Here is an 18,973-nt window from a genome sequence, read left to right on the forward strand (position 1 = left end):
TATTTTACCTGAACACAGCCCATGAGAAACAAGATTTATGTTCAACTTTTACTTCTTATGACAATAAGATGGTTTAAAACTTTGAAAAGAGCAATTTTTATGTAACCACGTTTACAAAAAAATCAAGTGGACGAATCCAAAAGTCATAATATATCTAATTATTGGTTTGTTTTGAAAGTTTTGACCTTGTTAGCTTGTATCATGTATGTTCAGGATGTTGGTTTATGTAATTTTCACATGTTATTTAATTGCTTCATCTTCTGTATATTGTCCACATTTAATATGGTAAATACTGTTCATGTACGGTATAAATGTTTTATTACAGTTTAGCATTTTATTTTCATTGATTTATCAATCAGTAAATAATTTGATAGATCTACATGTATATAATTACAATTTATACAAATAATGAAATATATTGTTGTTTAATGGGTTTTGGTACTATTAAGAATGCATTGTGACGTTACAAATTCCACTGAAAAAGCATGACGTACGAAAACATATCATCTGACCATAAGTTCTGATGGAGCAGTAGTCCAAATAATTATGACGTCTTGAAAGGCTATTATAATTTTTTTCTTTGACGCCTTACTTCGACTAATTATGACGTCTTGAAAGGCTATTATAATTTTTTTCTTTGACGTCTTACTTCGACGTAAGGCGTCAAAGAAAAAAATTATAATAGCCTTTCAAGACGTCATAATTATTTGGACTAATGGAGCAGTGTCTACTGTAATCCTTCAAAATTTCGTCATGTTCACTGATTTGGGCTGGGTATATATCAACATACAAAATAATATGATATAATTTAACATTTGCCTTGGCAGGGCACCTATTGACTAGAAATAACTAGGTTGTGAAATTTTATTTGTTCATAGTGGTAAATCAAAGTGTGCCGCAATTTGTGATGTGTGCATAATATTTTTATTAATATCTTTTAATATATTATCAAAGACAATTTAAACCCTTTTTTTAATTCACTTTAACTAACTAATTTTATTTTTAAATTATATTTTTCATATCGTAAATAGAAAAATATCCGCTTTTTAGGTTAAGTATTTAAAATTTTAATACTCATTCGACAAGTGGAGTGCTCCGATAAAACGGAGGTATATACCAGAACAGAACAGCTGGGTTCGTGTTCCTCAGTCTTAAGTTTTACTTTTGTGTCTGTATCTCCTGCCTGTCTTTTTTATTTTTAATTATTAAAAAAAATCCAATTTAGAATGAATAGCAATTAGTCTCTATAATGTTTGATAAACATTTTCTTATTTCAAATTTCTGTATTCATACAACTCTTATTTTTTTCATATGCCCCTGCTGTAGCGGAGGAGGCATTAAGTTTTACCCTTACTTTAGTTTATCTAAACCAAATTCTAATAAACTTAGACACAATGCTTATAACTACAAAATACAGATCAATTTTCAATTTTGTTAGCAGCACTTTAACAGTTCTCTAGTTATGCCATTTACAATTGGACTAGTTGCTAAATTTTTCATTTCCGTTCTCTTACTTTAGTTTGCCTCAACCAAAAGCTATGAAACTTATACTAAATGCTATACCAATTTATAACTTATACACAATGTTTATAACCACAAAATACAGATCAAGTTAGAATTTTGTGGGAGTCACTTTTATTGTTCAAGAGTTAAGCCCCTTTACAAATTGAAAAGTTGCTGAAAATATTGTTTCCATTCTCTAACTTTAGTTTGTCTCAACCAAATGCTATGAAACTTGTACAAAATGTTTATTACAACAAAATACAGATCAATTATGATCTTTGGTGGTGTTGCTTTAACAGTTCTAGAGTTAAGCCTAAATAAGCCCATTTACAAATGTCAGAATTGCTGAATTATTTGTTTCTTTTCTCTTCCTTAAGTAAAGTTGACTCAATTAAATGTTAAGTGACTTATAAACAATTGTTATCACCACATAACAAAAGTGCAAAGTTGGATAGGTTTACTTTTACTGTTCTTCAGTTATGTGACTTATGTCCCCTTATAATGTTATATGACGTGCAAGCTGGGGCACATTCCCTATTTATTATACGACCGCAAAAATTGAAAATTTTTTGGTCGTGTATTGGTATCACGTTGGTGTCGTCGTCATCCGTAGTCGTCGTCGTCGTTGTCAGCGTCCAAAGACTTTTGGTTTTCGCACTATAACTTTAGTATAAGAAAATAGAAATCTATGAAATTTAAACACAAGGTTTATGATCATAAAAGGAAGGTTGGGATTGATTTTGGAAGTTTTGGTCCCAACAGGTTTGGAATTGGGGGCCAAAAAAGGCCCAAATAAGCATTTTCTTGGTTTTCGCACTATAACTTTAGTTTAAGTAAATAGAAATCAATGAAATTTAAACACAAGGTTTTTGGTCCCATTTTCAAATTGGTCTACATTAAGGTCCAAAGGGTCCAAATTTAAACTAAGTTTGATTTTAACAAAAATTGAATTATTGGGGTTCTTTGATATGCTAAATCTAAACATGTACTTAGATTTCTGATTATTGGCCCCAGTTTTCAAGTTGAAATTGGGGTCCAAAATTAAAATTTGTTTGATTTCAACAGAAATTGAATTCTTGGGGTTTTTTTTATATGCTGAATCTAAACATGTACTTAGATTTTTTATTATGGGCCAAGTTTTCAAGTTGGTCCAAATCGTGGTCCAATATTAAGCTTTGTTTGATTTCAACAAAAATTGAATCCTTGGGGTTCTTTGATATGCTGAATCTAAACATGTACTTGTATAATTTTTATTATGGGCCCAGTTTTCAAGTTGGTCCAAATTGTGGTCCAAAATTAAACTTTGTTTGATATCAACAAAAAATTGTATCCCTGGGGTTCTTTGATATGCTGAATCTAAACCTGTATTTAGATTTTTGATTATAGGCCCAGTTTTCAAATTTGGTCCAAATTGTGGTCAAAAATTAAACTTTGTTTGATTCAACAAAAATTGTACATGTATATATTTGGATAATTTGATATATATGCTTAATCTAACCATGTATTTAGATTTTTGATGTTTGGGCCCCGGTTATCAGATTGGTCCACATTGAGGTCTAAAGGGTCCAAAATTGAACTTTATTTGATTTCATCAAGAATTGAATTCTTGGGGTTCTTTGATATGCTGAATCTAACCATGTATTTAGGTTTTGGATATTGGACAATAATAGGTAATGTCCAATTTAAAATTTAAAGTTTTTAAGTTAAAGTTCTTAGACCACATTCATTATGTGTCAGAAACCTGTGTTGTGTCAACTATTTAATCACAATCCAAATTCAGAGCTGTATCAAGCTTAAATGATGTGTCCATACTTGCCCCAATGTTCAGGGTTTGAACTCTGTCGTCGTATAAAGCTGCGCCCTGCGGAGCATCTGGTTTTTAATTTGAAGTGCAGCAGCTTTGGATAAATAGATTCATTTTCAAGCATTTTATAAATTGCTCTGTATGGTTTTTTTATAATTTATTGTGGTAGGCAGTACACTGAGCTACAGTTGCTAACTTCCAAGTCATTTGCTTTCTGGTAGAGAGTCGTCTCTTGTCTCATTCATTTTATCATTGGCATCATCTTATTTTTATACCAAAATTTTCTCCATTCAAGTGAATTTCCTTTGAACTCAACAAAAAATTATGAAATGTTCTCAATACCATTTTACCTGAAGATTTTAAGAACATTACATTATTAACATGTGCCAAAATAGGCCACTAATATAAGTTAACAGAATGAACCTGGATGTATAACATTACACTGCACATATATTTTTTTAAGTTTCACTAAGTTAAAGGCAGTTCATTGATGGTCTACTGTTATGAATATGGTTTACAAATGAAATCTTACAATAAATAGTTGAGAATCTAGATATGTAGCTTTTGTTTGAAATTTAATTGTCATTTAAGGAAAAACTTTTGAGGTGAAAGTGTAAACAAGGACATCCAATTGAAAATCTAATTAACTTATTATAGATGTATCTGATTTGGTATAATAATAAGGAGATGTTGTATGATTGGCAGATTTTTCACCATCTTTCAAAAGCCATGTAGATATAAATTGTATTAGATATTGTATGAAATGAAGAAGATGAGGTATGTTTGCTATTGAGATAACTATCCACCAGAGACCAGGGGATGTATGTAAACAATTATAGGTCACCATACAGCCTTCAAAAATGAGCACAACCAAAAATGCACTACAAGCTTTAAAAGGCCCTATGCATGATACATGGCATAAACAAAGACTGTATAACAAGTCAAGGTCATTAAAAACTTCTATCGTCATGGCATAACAAAATGTAAAAGAGTTCAAATGAGAAAACCAACAGCCTAATGTACAAAACAATAGAAGAAAATTAAATATACATGCATGTATCTTTTATCTATCGTTTGATAATTAAAAAAATTGTTGTATGATCAGTGCTTTTACTTATTATGAGTATAATGATCAGATAAGAGGCCTGTGATACATCCATTGAAATTATATCAATATGAATTATTGTGACTATATGATTGATGTAGGTTTCTTTTTCAGATTGAAGTATTTAACATGAACATATAGTTTATACCAGTAGTCTTCTATAGTTACACTAAAATGTCTTCATTTTCATCTAAAGCTATAACTTATTCCTTTGCCATTGGAGCAATTGGTGGAATGGTAATTATCTTGAAACGGTAAGTCAATTTATAAGCAAAGCATGGAAGGAGAAAAAATAAGGGGATAAGTAATGAAGATAACTTTTAAACTTTAATTAGTATTTGAAATATTCTTAAAGGAGATTTAAAAATACATATGAGTTTTGCTGATAAAACCATATATGTGTGTGGATATTTTATATACATTTTGGATGATATTCCAAACAGTACTTTTGTTTTACTTTATTACTAAATTGTCCACCAAAGACTTTCCATAACTTGATCATTAGAAATTGCATTAGTAACATTATCTTGATTAGAATTACACAAAATTGAACATGCAACATAAGTAGACATAATTGGTCCTGCATAGACATATAAAATAAATATAAACATGCTGTGACACAAAATTCAATTGTTATTCCATTCTTATGTACAGGAAAGCACATGGGATAACATTTAATGGAGACGAGAGAATTCATGGGAGAACAGTGATAGTAACTGGAGCTAATTGTGGCATTGGTTACCAGACAGCTGGCATGTTAGCAGCTAGGGGTAGGTGCATTACAAGTTATATAGATAATGTATAGTGGATAAGATAGTCAGTAGATTCATATTTTTGTCCATTATTCTCAATTTTTATGCCCTGGCCACTATCAAAGTGGGCATTCAGGTTAACCCTTGTCCATCTCTCACTACTTCCCAAAAATGGTTTCCATTCTCTAACTTCAGTTTGACATAACCAAATATAATGAAACTATCACACAATGCCACCCGATAATTTCGAATTAGGTTTGTGTGATTCAAACTTTATGTGTGTTTGGTGGCAATTAGCATTGTGTGATAGTTCATAATATCAGCTCTCCGTTTCAGCACTTTAAATTTACTTTGCCTCAACCAAATGTTATGAAACCTATATTTAATGCTTATTACCACCAAACACACTTCAAAGAAGAATTTGGCTGGATTGACTTTCAAATTATTATGTTCTCAAGTTATATTCATTAAGAAATAAATAAATAGGTAATTTGCAATTTCCATACTCTGACTTTACTTTGCCTCAGCCAAATGTTATGAAACTTATACACAATGCTACTGAACACCAAACAGGGATAAAATTCCAAATTTGGTGGTGTCACTTACAAATTGTTGAGTTATATCCCTTTATAAATTGCAAAACTACTGTATTCATTAACATTGACTTAACTCATGCATATTCACAAGTAGGGCATCTGGCTCCCACGATCACATTCTTTTTTATTTATATTATAGCGCCCTATTCTTTTTTGGCATTCATTTTTCTTTAAATTTATAAATTATTCTTTATTTTGTATAAATGCCCAACCAGAGATTTCAGACACTCTTGTAACTTTTGATTAATGATGTTTTACAACGCATGAAAGAAGGAGATGAAATTTAACAGATTTTGGTAGAAGTTTTGATTGTACATTATATTATCATTTCCTTCATACAGGTTAGTAAAAAGAAAATGCTAAAGCAGTGATTTTGTAGATCTATTTCAAAGGTTAAATATTAAAATAACAGCTTCATAGGCCAGTTCCGGGATACGGTTTTCAGACGAATCTGTCATGTGACTTCCATCACCACGTGACAAAAATGTATGCATAGAAAATTCCTACACATGTTGAGCAAACGTGTGAAAATGTTTTATCTTATACTGAACTAAATATTTGGGAAATTAAAATCTAAAAGGATGGTCACCCTCCCTCAGTCATACGACAATCACCATTATGTACTTACGGAACATTAATTATTTCTATACTAACCTACATAATGACGTTTTTGAAAGTGCTGGAAACTTTCAATAGAGCAGGGATACAGGCACGCCTCCTATCTGGTAAATGACGTCATAAAGGTGTGCGAAATTGACGATCTTTTCCGGTGAAAGACATGATTCCAGAAATGACCTATTGTTTCTGCTGAATGTATTTAAATTGTATATATGTATGGATGCAGAGTGTGTGTAGATAAGACTGCAACCCTACTACACAAAATGAAAACAGAAAGCATCTTGCTTTTGATAAAAAAATGTTTAAAATATGACATTAATTCGTGATTATAGCCAAATAATTTTAAGGACTACACTTGGAATAGTATGGGAATGCATATACAGGAAAGCACTTTTAAAATATTAATATGTACAAAATGTAGTAATGAGTGTGTATAAGTTCAGGAAAGGAAAAAAAAATAAGATTTCTTTTTTTATTGTTTAGAATATATTGGGAGACTAATAAGGGAAAAGTTATCTTGTAAAGAATGTGTCCTAGTGAAATTTTGTAAAAATATATAGAAGTTATGCACATGACATTTCTACAATTATGCTTTACTGTTTTATGTATATAACTGAAAAATTACAGATTTATATTTTTTTCAGGTGGTAAAGTTATAATGGCATGTAGGGACATGAAAAAATGTGAGGATGCAAAAGAAGAAATAATAAAAAATACTTGGAATAAAAAAGTGTTTTGCAAACATCTCGATTTAGCATCGTTGGATTCTATAAAAGAATTTGCAGAGGATTTTAATAAAAGTAAGTTATAGTATAATAGTGTCATCAAAATACATGTAGCCTGTTTTAATTTGGAAAAAAATGTATGCAGTGTTATTTAGTATTTGTCTATATGTTCAGGTAGTAGATATATTTGAATTAAGACCAGGGTGCACAGATTCCAGTGGCGGATCCAGAACTTTTCCTAAGGGGGGCCCGCTGACTGACCTAAGGGGGGGCCGCTCCAGTCATGCTTCAATGATTCCCTATATAATCAACCAAATTTTTCCCAGGAAAGGGTGGGGCTGGGTCCCCCAGGGCCCCCTGGATCCACCTATTGATTCTGTAACAGGGTATTTGGGAGAATGAGAAAGAATTTTAAATTTGACTAAATAAAAGTTTAGGACCTGATTTTTTTCTCAGAAACGGCCAGGAAGGGTTTCTAATGTTCTCTAAGAGAAAAATCACAGAAAACATATTTGGGGATTTAAAGTCTATCTTCCAATTGAATAATTGCAAAAAATGTATATCCCTCGATGCTTGACAACCTAAGGAACAGGCTTTGTTTATTGGTCCTAATGCCAAACTTAGAGAATCCAAAGCACCTGTACGAAGGTATGTAGATTCTCTTGAATTAGTTCAATACACTAATTTAAGTTCCTCTGGAGTTGAGCAATCAATCCATCTAGTTTGATTACAATTTTGTCATAATATCTGGTCGAGTCTCTATACAGACATTTTGACCTTTTCTTTTCTTTTCTATTTATATTTATAAAATGGCATATTCTAGACTCCCTTTTTTGACCGATTTTTGCAGTGTTGGTTTATTATATGACATTTAATAGGTAATAATTATTTCTATGATATTAGAGTTAAAATATCCATACTTTTTTAGCTCACCTGGCCCAAAGGGCCAAATGAGCTTTTCTCATCACTTGGCGTCCGTCGTCGTTAACTTTTACAAAAATCTTCTCCTCTGAAACTACTGGGCCAAATTTAACCAAACTTGGCCGCAATCATCATTGGGGTATATAGTTTTTAAAAAATGTGTCCGGTGACCCGGCCAACCAACAATGACGGCTGCCATGGCTAAAAATAGACCATAGGGGTAAAATGCAGTTTTTGGCTTATAACTCAAAAACCAAAGCATTTAGAGCAAATCTGACAGGGATAAAATTGTTGATCAGGTCAAGATCTATCTGCCCTGAAATTTTCAGCTGAATCGGACAACCGTTGTTAGGTTGCTGCCCCTGAATTGGTAATTTTAAGGAAATTTTGCTGTTTTTGGTTATTATCTTGAATATTATTATAGATAGAGATAAACTGTAAACAGCAATAATGTACAGCAAAGTAAGACCTAAAAATAAGTCAACATGACCAAAATGGTCAGTTGACCCCCTAAGGAGTAATTGCCCTTTATAGTAAATTTTTAACAATTTTCCTAAAATTTGTAAATTTTCACCAACATTTTCCACTGAAACTACTGGGCCAAGTTCATTATAGATAGAGCTAATTGTAAGCAGCATGAATGTTTAGTAAAGTAAAATCTACAAACACATCACCATCACCAAAACACAATTTTGTCATGGATCCATCTGTGTCCTTTGTTTAATATTCACGTAGACCAAGGTGAGCGACACATGCTCTTTAGAGCCTCTAGTTTATTGCTGTTATTAGGCATAGTGTGCAGACTTTGTGAAAACAAGCTCCCTCTTCAATTAACTATAATTAGGAACATTAAAATAACTATGTGTAGACTTTGACATAATATAAAAAAGAAGATGTGGTGTGATTGCCTATGAGACAACTTTTCACATAAGACAAAATGTCACAGAAATTTACAACTATAGGTCAACGTATGGCCTTCAACAATGAGCAAATCCAATACCGCATAGTCAGCTATAAAAGGCAATTCAAAAACAATTCAAACCAGAAAAGTAATGGTGTAATTTATGTACAAAAAATTAACAAAAAATATGTATGTTACACAGAAACAAACGACAACCCCTGAATTAATAAGCATGCCAACTAAAGAATAGTAAATATCTCTTGCATATAGTTTGAAAAAAAAATAAAAAATATATCTTCGAAACTTTCTGAAATTCAGTCATTAAAATCTGTTCATTAGTTTTTGTTTTTTTTCAGATGAAAGTCGTTTAGATATATTAATAAATAATGCAGGGATAATGAGATGTCCAAAACAAATTACTAAAGATGGTTTTGAAATGCAGTTAGGAGTGAATTATTTAGGTAAGGAAAAGACACTAATACAGTATTTCTTTCAGATCATTTAAATGTCAATATAACAAAATAAGAAGCGGTATGACTGAGAGACCATTCTCCATCAGAGACCAAGTGTTGTAGAAGTTAACAACTACAGGTCAGTATAGGGCCATATTATTTTACACAATGCATTTTAATAAGGATGTATCTTTTATTTCTTCAAGGGTGATAACTTTTTTCTATGAATGACTAGAACTTTTTAAAACTACTATAAATTCATTACAACTGTGCTAGTTTTTAGCTTGACGTCTGAGTTTAGATGTTGCTTAACAGTGTCAATAAGTCACAAAACTATTTGATAAAATTTATGTAGCTTTTTGCTTTTTAGCTCACTTGGCCTAAAAGGGCAAGTGAGCTTTTCTCATCACTTGACAACCGGCATCTTCCGTCGTCGTTAACTTTTACAAAAATGTTCTCCTCTAAAACTACTGGGCCAAATTTAACCATACTTGGCCACAATCATCATTGAGGTATCTAGTTTTAAAATGTGTGCGGTGACCCCGCAAATCAACCAAGATGGCCGCTATGGCTAAAAAAGAACATAGGGGTAAAATGTAGATTTTGGCTTATAACTCTGAAACCAAAGCATTTAGATCAAATCGGACAGGTGGTAAATTGTTAATAAAGTCAAGATCTATCTGCCCTGAAATTTTCCGATGAATTTGACAACCGGTTGTTGGGTTGCTGCCCCTGAATTGGTAGTTTTCAAGGAAATTTTACTGTTTTTGGTTATTATTTTGAATATTATTATATATAGAGATAAACTGTAAACAGTAATAATGTTCAGCAAAGTAAGATCTACAAATAAGTCAACATGACCAAAATGGTCAGTTGACCCCTTAAGGAGTTATTGCCCTTTACAGTCAATTTTTGACAATTTTCACAAATTTTGTGAATTTTTGTAAATTTAAAAAAATATTTTCTTCTGTAACTAGGCCAAGTTCATTATAGATAGAGATAATTGTAAGTAGCAAGAATATTCAGTAAAGGAAGATCTACAAACACATCCCCATCACCAAAACACAATTTTGTCATCATTCCATCTGTGTCTTTTGTTTAATATGCACATAGACCAAGGTGAGCGTCACAGGCTCTTAAGAGCCTCTAGTTTGTATTAATAAAAGCCTAGGAGACTTGAAAGACACAGTGACAAACACTTCTGAGATGCCTGAATAAGGACAATACTTTTACACATTTAATTTAAAGAGGACATCATTTGTTAAGAAATGTAACTGCTTATGATGTGTAACATGCAAAGTTATTTTTTTATTGCAGATAATCATTTGTTTTGTGACCATTGAATGTGAATCAGAATATATGATTTTTATAACAAAGATACATGATGTAATCTCTATTGTATTACTCTAGATTTGTTTTATTACTGTGGATTCATTAATATTCATTGAATAACAATTTCATGGATTTTGTGTGTACAGTTGAACCACAAATCTAAATGTGCAACGAAATTGCAAATTTTCTAAAGACTTTGCCAAAACTATGAAATTACATATCCACGAATATGTGAGTTTTCCTGAAACCATGAAAATTGGTACCTACATAAATAAATGAATCCACAGTATACACTCAAATTTCCATTCTTAAGGGAGGACATCTAAAGTTCAATGTAGAATTCTTAACTTAATTCGTTTTTTCACTGATCCCCCTACCCTCCCTCTTAACTTAATTGGGGAAAAGATTGATTGACCAATAAGAATATATATAAAATCAATGTTAATTAAACAAAATTTGCAGCAATTTTGACCCTCCCCCATCCCCAAACTATTAGAATTAAGTTTTTTATCCTTCATTGATTTTTTGATGTCTTCCCTAACACAGGTGATAAATTAAGTTCAACAAAAAATAACAGGACAATGATTCAGAAGTTGAACTTTCGATGTTGTTTGCAATTTATTGTACTTGTTCAACATTTCTTTGACTATGTTAATTGCTCAAATTCATGTTTTGCATGTTTGAAATTTTATTTGAAAAGTTCCATTTTACATATTTCAGGTCATTTTCTACTCACAAATTTGTTGTTGGACAAATTAAAGAGATGTGCTCCAAGTAGGATTGTAAATATAACAGCTATATCACAGAAAAAAGGAAAAATTAACTTTGAAGATTTAAATAGTGATACAAATTATGATGCTGGAAAAGCTTATGATCAGAGTCAACTTGCAATTATGTTATTTACAAAAGAATTAGCTAAAAGATTGGATGGTAAGTTAAAAAATAACCAGATCTTTTATCAATGCACTTGCTTCATGCAATAATTTTGGAACTTGATAGTTAATATCTGAAGATGCACTATGGAAACAATGGCCAAGGTTTCTGTGGCTAAGTTAATTTTTACAATTTTTTGAAACCCCTCTTTTTTTCCACAATCAATGTATTTTAATGGGGACATATAGTTGGAATCCCCCTTTATTCTGGGTTTAGAACCCCCTCCCCCTTTTAAAAAGTATCCTCCTTTAGTGAAACCACCCAAAATTAAATTGTACAAATATATAGAAAGATGTATTAAAAATGACCACATCAAATAGACAGGAATTCAACAACTTACAAAAACAGGAAAGACATCAACTTTAGAATGGAAGTCACCAACAATAAAAAAATGTTTATACCTGGATCAAATCCTGACCACAGAATTGCACCGTTAAGAGTACAGTATCACGTTTTGTAAATTATAAACCGAATGTTTGAACAGACAGGTTAAATTTATTGAATTGTTGTTTGAATAAAATCTTGTTTATTTGAAGGTTGGGATCTCAAAGAAGAAATATATTTGTTTCTACTAGGAGGAAAAAAACACAGTAATTTTTGTTGGTATGATGGTAATGCAGTTTAGCACAAGAACTACAAATTTTCTTACCAATGTTTATTTTCTTGAATGTTCTTTATATAGCATAAGTTGAACAGATATCAGTATATTAGTATTCAGTTGTATATAGAATTTGTTGCAAACCCTCATGTATTTCAATATACACTTGCTTTTGTAGATACTGGAGTAACTGTTAATGCTGCATATCCTGGAATCACAAAATCCGATCTAGGACGTCATCTTAGTGTTAACAAATCATATATTTCTAGTTTTTTTATGAAACCGATTAATTATGTGGTGATGAGAACATTAGAAGAAGGTGCAGCTACGCCAGTGTTTTGTGCTATTGGACATGATATCAGAAATACAACTGGTAATCTTTTCTAGTAAGTAGACTGAAAAATGTTGTGAGAAAACAGATAAATGTGACTTTTAGGATTTATTTGGTTATGCTTTAGCAGGTAATTTCTGATTGTTCAAATCTCTTGATGTGAAATCTATAGAAAGATTTCTACATCCAATCTCCATCTAATATGTGATAGCATACCTTTCAGAATTACATTATTACCTAATGGCTGTGTGCACAATATTTCAATAATTTACTCAAAAGAATTCTTGTTTTCCATTTGCAAACATATTTACTAACAATAGATATTAGGTTTTTGCATTTGCAAATCCTAAACCAATGCCTGGATTTCAGTGATTTAATTCCATGACCAGTATGTATTTCCTTATTCCCTTGTGTTAAATATTAAGTCTATTCGATGTAAAAGTCAAAGGTCAATACACCCTGTGACCTGACATTTTTATGATAAAAATTGAATGTGTCTCTCCTTAGACAAGGGAGGTATAATGGTGTGCTACTATCTTTTCTTCTTTCTGGTTATTCTGGTTCTCATATACTACTCTGCCTTGGCTAAAACTTTGACATTGCAATCTGATATTTGGTATGAAACTATAGTTCCACAAGGCCATGTGTTATATAATCATGACCTGCATGTGACCTTGAACTTTTAACTTAAAAGTTTAAATAATAGATTTATGGGACAATGCATGCATCAAACATAGTTTTTATACGACCGCAAAATCGTCGTATATTGCTATCACGTTGGCGTCGTCGTCTGCGTCGTCGTCGTCGTCCGAATACTTTTAGTTTTCGCACTCTAACTTTAGTAAAAGTGAATGGAAATCTATGAAATTTTAACACAAGGTTTATGACCACAAAAGGAAGGTTGGTATTGATTTTGGGAGTTTTGGTCCCAACATTTTAGGAATTAGGGGCCGAAAAGGGCCCAAATAAGCATTTTCTTGGTTTTCGTACTATAACTTTAGTTTAAGTTAATAGAAATCTATGAAATTTTGACACAAGGTTTATGACCACAAAAGAACAGTTGGGATTGATTTTGGGAGTTTTGGTTTCAACAGTTTAGGAATTAGGGGCCAAAAAAGGGCCCAAATAAGCATTATTCTTGGTTTTCGCACAATAACTTTAGTTTAAGTAAATAGAAATATATGAAATTTAAACACAAGGTTTATGACCATAAAAGGAAGGTTGTTATTGATTTTGGGAGTTTTGGTCCCAACAGAATAAGGGGCCCAAAGGGTCCAAAATTAAACTTTGTTTGATTTCATCAAAATTGAATAATTGGGGTTCTCTGATATGCCGAATCTAACTGTCATGACTGTGTATGTAGATTCTTAACTTTTGGTCCCATTTTCAAATTGGTCTACATTAAGGTCCAAAGGGTCCAAAATTAAACTTAGTTAGATTTTGACAAAAAATGAATCAGTTAGGTTCTTTGATATGCTGAATCTAAAAATGTACTTAGATTCTTGATTATTGGCCCAGTTTTCAAGTTGGTCCAAATCGGGGTCCAAAATTAAACTTTGTTTGATTTCATCAAAAATTGAATAAATGGGGTTCTTTGATATACCAAATCTAACTGTGTATGTAGATTCTTCATTTTTGGTCCTGTTTTCAAATTGGTCTACACTAAAGTCCAAAGGGTCCAAAATTAAACTTAGTCTGATTTTAACAAAAATTGAAATCTTGGGGTTCTTTGATATGCTGAATCCAAAAATGTACTTAGATTTTTGATTATGGGCCCAGTTTTCAAGTTGGTCCAAATCAGGATCTAAAATTATTATATTAAGTATTGTGCAATAGCAAGTCTTTTCAATTGCACAGTATTGCACAATGGCAAGAAATATCTAATTGCACAATATTGTGAAATAGCAAATTTTTTTTTAATTAGAGTTATCTTTCTTTGTCCAGAATAGTAAGCAAGAAATATCTAATTGCAAAATATTGTGCAATAGCAAGAATTTTTTTTTATTGGAGTTATCTTTCTTTGTCCAGAATCAACTTAAATCTTTGTTATATACAATATACAATGTATATTCACTTTTTACTACCAACTGATAAATTAAAATAATCTTTATATAGAATAGTAGTTGATAATATATGTTGGAAATTTGCCAGACATGACTATGATGTCATTTTCTATTTTTATTTGCCAATAACTTTATGTAAATAACTTCATTGGAAATTTGCCAATATAAAATGTTGCTGATGAAGTTTTTTTTATTGTTTTATACAATAAACAATGTATATTCACTTTTACTACCAACCAATCTTTACCATTCAGTGATAACAAGCACTTTATTTTACATTTTAATATTTTATGATGTATTTAAAAGAGTAGTTATTGTTGCAAACTCCATTAGAAATTTGAATTGATATCAGTTTTGGAAAAAGGGAAACGGGGATGTAAATTTTTCTCATTTCAGATTTCATAAATAAAAAGAAAATTTCTTCAAACATTTTTTTGAGAGGATTAATATTCAACAGCATAGTGAATTGCTCAAAGGCAAAAAACAACTTTTAAGTTCATTAGACCACATTCATTCTGTGTCAGAAACCTATGCTGTGTCAACTATTTAATTTTAGATTTAAAAAGTTTGAAGAAGAAATCTTTAATTGATTTGTAAAATCTTGACATTTGTTTTGTGTAAAAAAAAAACCATGTAATGTCAAAAATTTGATCACAATCCAAATTCAGAGCTGTATCACGCTTAAATGTTTTGTCCATACGGCCACTTTTTTTTTATTAGTTGGTTTACGGGATTCTTCTAAAAAAAGGAAGGGTAGGAGGTCGAAATAAAAATAAAAATAAAAACAATGAAAAAATGTTGGGTAGGAGGTCGAAAAATAAATAAAAATAAAAATTGGAATTAATACTGTTTTTTTTAACCAAAAATGGAGAGAAACAAACAATGACATTACTCTATATAACAGTAATATAATCGCTGGAGTATATACACTCAAAAATGAGTCCACTCCTTGACGGGAAGATAGATAGATAGATATGATAGTATTATGCATTTTGTACTTAACATGAATGCAGATCGTTTCATAATTTGGTATTGATTCTTGCTGTTTCAATTTAAATTTAATGTGTTACAAGGAGTCCAATGTCAATGTAGATTGATGAAACCATGTCCCTGATAAAAGGGAAGTGTCTTTACCAATTGCATTTCTCTTTGTTCTGTGTATTTATTTATCAAATTTAGATCAGGGAGTGACAAAATTCCTCATAACAAAATACAATCTTATTGAGGAAATACCATATGCGCTCTGCATGTCATATACCTTCATATGTGGTACATGAAAACATGTCCTTCTTAGGCTTTTTATGCTATTTTACACTGCTATTAATATGGGGACGAAGTCCCCAATAACAGTAGAAAATTCAATAAAAAAAAAAATTCTGGAAAATTTCCCGAATTTTTCATTGTATACTAATGAACTCAAAATCGTTCAAATTGTTTTTGTCGTGTTTTGAAATCCCGGACCGGCGCAGAAATGTACAATGTACTTCCTTTTTCCGGTCTCGTTTGTATGAAACTTTGAGTAAAATATATATTTATCAGTCTAGTATTAAATAGGAAGGAACGCGCAATACCAATTTCATTTTTAATAATTCCTTGATATGAAAAAACGTTACCTGATGATAGCGTTTCTTTGCTTACATTGCATATGACGTCATAATTTAAATAACGTCACAACTAAAATCCCGAACAACAGAACCAAAATCGGAAACGTTACGGTATTTCCGTATCTTTTTTTTTAACAAAAATTTAAAATACAAAAAAAATAATTTAAACAAACTTCGTCCCCATTCACAGGTAATGCCTGCCTCATATTAAAGTATAAGCTTATATCTCGAAGTGTTCTGGGATTGTCCCTTTTTATAAATGTTGAAGTGATTTTAATTGTCAGGCTTTCTATTACAGTAATACATGTTCTGATTTTGTGTTGGGATCTTGTCCACCATTTCCCATCTCTGTTCCATTAAATCTTAATGGGTACGGTGGGATGGTATTTAGGTATTTATATAATAAGGCCAATTAATCAGACACCCATCCCTGGCAGCAAGTTAAAAGATTCTTCCCTTAAGTGACGTCTGGCAAGGCTATTTAAAACAAATCTTGGATGCCAGAAAGCCTTGCCAGACGTCATAATTATTTGTACCTCATATATGTAATGACAAATGCAGCTCAATCCTCAAGAAACTAAAACAACCCCTTTCGACGGGTTTCAGACTTTCTGATCAACACTTAAACCAAAGTTGACCCGCCGTCAACCTTACTGACAGTCTAAAACAGGGTTTCAAATTAGCGGTTGTTCGACCTTTTAAACCAAACTTCCCAAACCATCTCAAAAATAATTTTCATTTTTATTATTCATGACTGCGATGTTTATTTTGTTCAACCGTTAAGATTTACACCGAAAATCTCCAAGGCAACAATATTAAAATCGTATCTGGTCCACCATTTCAACTTCTGAAGCAAGGTTGTCGGCTCTCCGAACTTTCCCGAAGTCCTGCGTGTAACATTGATTGCCGAGTTGTTGCCTCCATTTTCAACTGGTTCCTTTTCACCGCATTAAATCATGATGAAACGTTGACTGAACAGGGAACCGCCTTTCAACTGGTTCCTTTTCACCACATTAGACCATCATGAAACGTTCACTGAACAGGGAACCGCACGGGATTTCCGAGGGTATTCCGACTGGAAGAAGAAAGACCGATCTTTTTTAATCATGTTTTTATTTTTATTTGTACTCCTTCAAACAGAAAAAGGTCGGCGGAATTAAAAAAAATCTCCAAAATCGTTTTTATTTTTATTTCAATATCGTGAAAAACAGGGTCGGCGGATCCGTAAACCAACTAATAAAAAAAAAGTGCCCTACATGTACTTGCCCCAACTGTTCAGGGTTCGACCTCTGCGGTCGTATAAAGCTGCGCCCTGCGGAGCACCTGGTTTTAATTGGAGTTATCTTTCTTTGTCCAGAATCAACTTAAATCTTTGTTATATACAATATACAATGTATATTCACTTTTTACTACCAACTGATAAATTAAAATAATCTTTACCATTCAGTGATTTATAACAAGCAGTTTTTTTACATCTTAATATTTTATGATGTATTTAAATGAGTAGTTATTGTTGCAAACTCCATTAGAAATTTTAATTGAGATTAGTTTTGGAATAATGGAAAGGGGATGTGATTAAAAAAATTGGGTTCAATTTTTCTCATTTGAAATTTCATAAATAAAAAAGAAAATTTCTTCAAATATTTTTTTGAGAGGATTAATATTCAACAGCATAGTGAATTGCTCTAAGAGAAAACAAAAATTTTAAGTTCATTAGAACACATTCATTCTGTGTCAGAAACCTATGCTGTGTCAACTATTTAATCACAATCTAAATTTAGAGCTGAATCCAGCTTGAATGTTGTGTCCATACTTGCCCCAACCGTTCAGGGTTCAACCTCTGCGGTCGTATAAAGCTACGCCCTGCGGAGCATCTGGTTTTAATCCTTTTACAGCGCATTTAAGTATTAAGAAATGGGTCAGGCTCCTCAAGACACTGTGTCATGTACCTTGACCCTTGACCTTATTTGTTCAAAAATTTATTATTTAGATTTACATTGCTTTCAAAGTTGCTTAAAAGTGGCCTGGTGACTTGAGGCCATTCTTAAACATTAAATTCTGGCATATTAAAAATAGTTCATCATAATTATGTTTTGTTCCTTCATTTTATTGATAGTTAAATATCTTGAGAATTAGGCAGACAAGAAGGATTATTTTGTTTCATCTAATGTATTTTTTTTAATTTTTTACAGTAATATGCAAGAAAAGGAAGTTACAGGAGATGCAAATAATGAAAATATAGCAAAGAGACTATGGTTGACAAGTGAAAAGTGGACCAGATTAACAGATTGAAATATTTATTTTAAGATAATTAATAAATGATCTGTAAACATAAATTATGAATAAAATGTGTACATACTTGATCGTAAGGATAGAAATCAATTTTGGGAGTTCACCTTTACTATAAGGTACAGGAAATAACTGCTGAGAGTTTCAATATAGTTTTTAGCTCTCCTGGCACTTCACTTGTCGTCTGTCGTCGTCCATCATTGTCATCAGTTAACTTTTACAAAAATCTTCTCCTCTGAAACTACTTGGCCAAATAAAACCAAACTTGGCCTAAATCATCCTTGGTATATTTAGTTTAAAATATGTATCCCATGACCCAGCCCCTCAACCAAGATGGCTTTCGTGGCTTAAATAGAACTTTGGGAGACAATGCAGTTTTTGGCTTATATCTCTGAAACTAAAGCATTTAGATCAAATCTGACTTCAGTTAAAAAGGTTCATCAGGT

The 18,973-nt window shown here is 31.8% G+C and overlaps 1 protein-coding gene across 2 annotated transcripts; it reads left to right on the forward strand.

Moving 5' to 3' along the window:
• Positions 1-18: 18 nt before the first annotated feature.
• On the forward strand, positions 19-18,601 carry LOC139514372 (retinol dehydrogenase 13-like). 2 transcript variants are annotated; one of them, XM_071303503.1, is made up of 8 exons: positions 19-164; positions 4,527-4,666; positions 5,067-5,182; positions 7,023-7,178; positions 9,282-9,386; positions 11,430-11,639; positions 12,419-12,626; positions 18,431-18,601. In XM_071303503.1, exons 2-8 carry the CDS (start codon positions 4,587-4,589, stop codon positions 18,528-18,530), a joined length of 975 nt encoding a protein of 324 aa, XP_071159604.1. In that variant the 5' UTR covers positions 19-164; positions 4,527-4,586; the 3' UTR covers positions 18,531-18,601. The 2 variants fall into 2 exon arrangements, with proteins under 2 accessions (XP_071159604.1, XP_071159605.1); XM_071303504.1 differs by lacking the exon at positions 19-164 and adding an exon at positions 190-285.
• Positions 18,602-18,973: the final 372 nt, after the last annotated feature.

Source organism: Mytilus edulis, chromosome 3 (genome assembly GCF_963676685.1).
Source record: "Mytilus edulis chromosome 3, xbMytEdul2.2, whole genome shotgun sequence".
In the NCBI taxonomy this organism is placed as follows: Eukaryota; Metazoa; Mollusca; class Bivalvia; order Mytilida; family Mytilidae; genus Mytilus; species Mytilus edulis.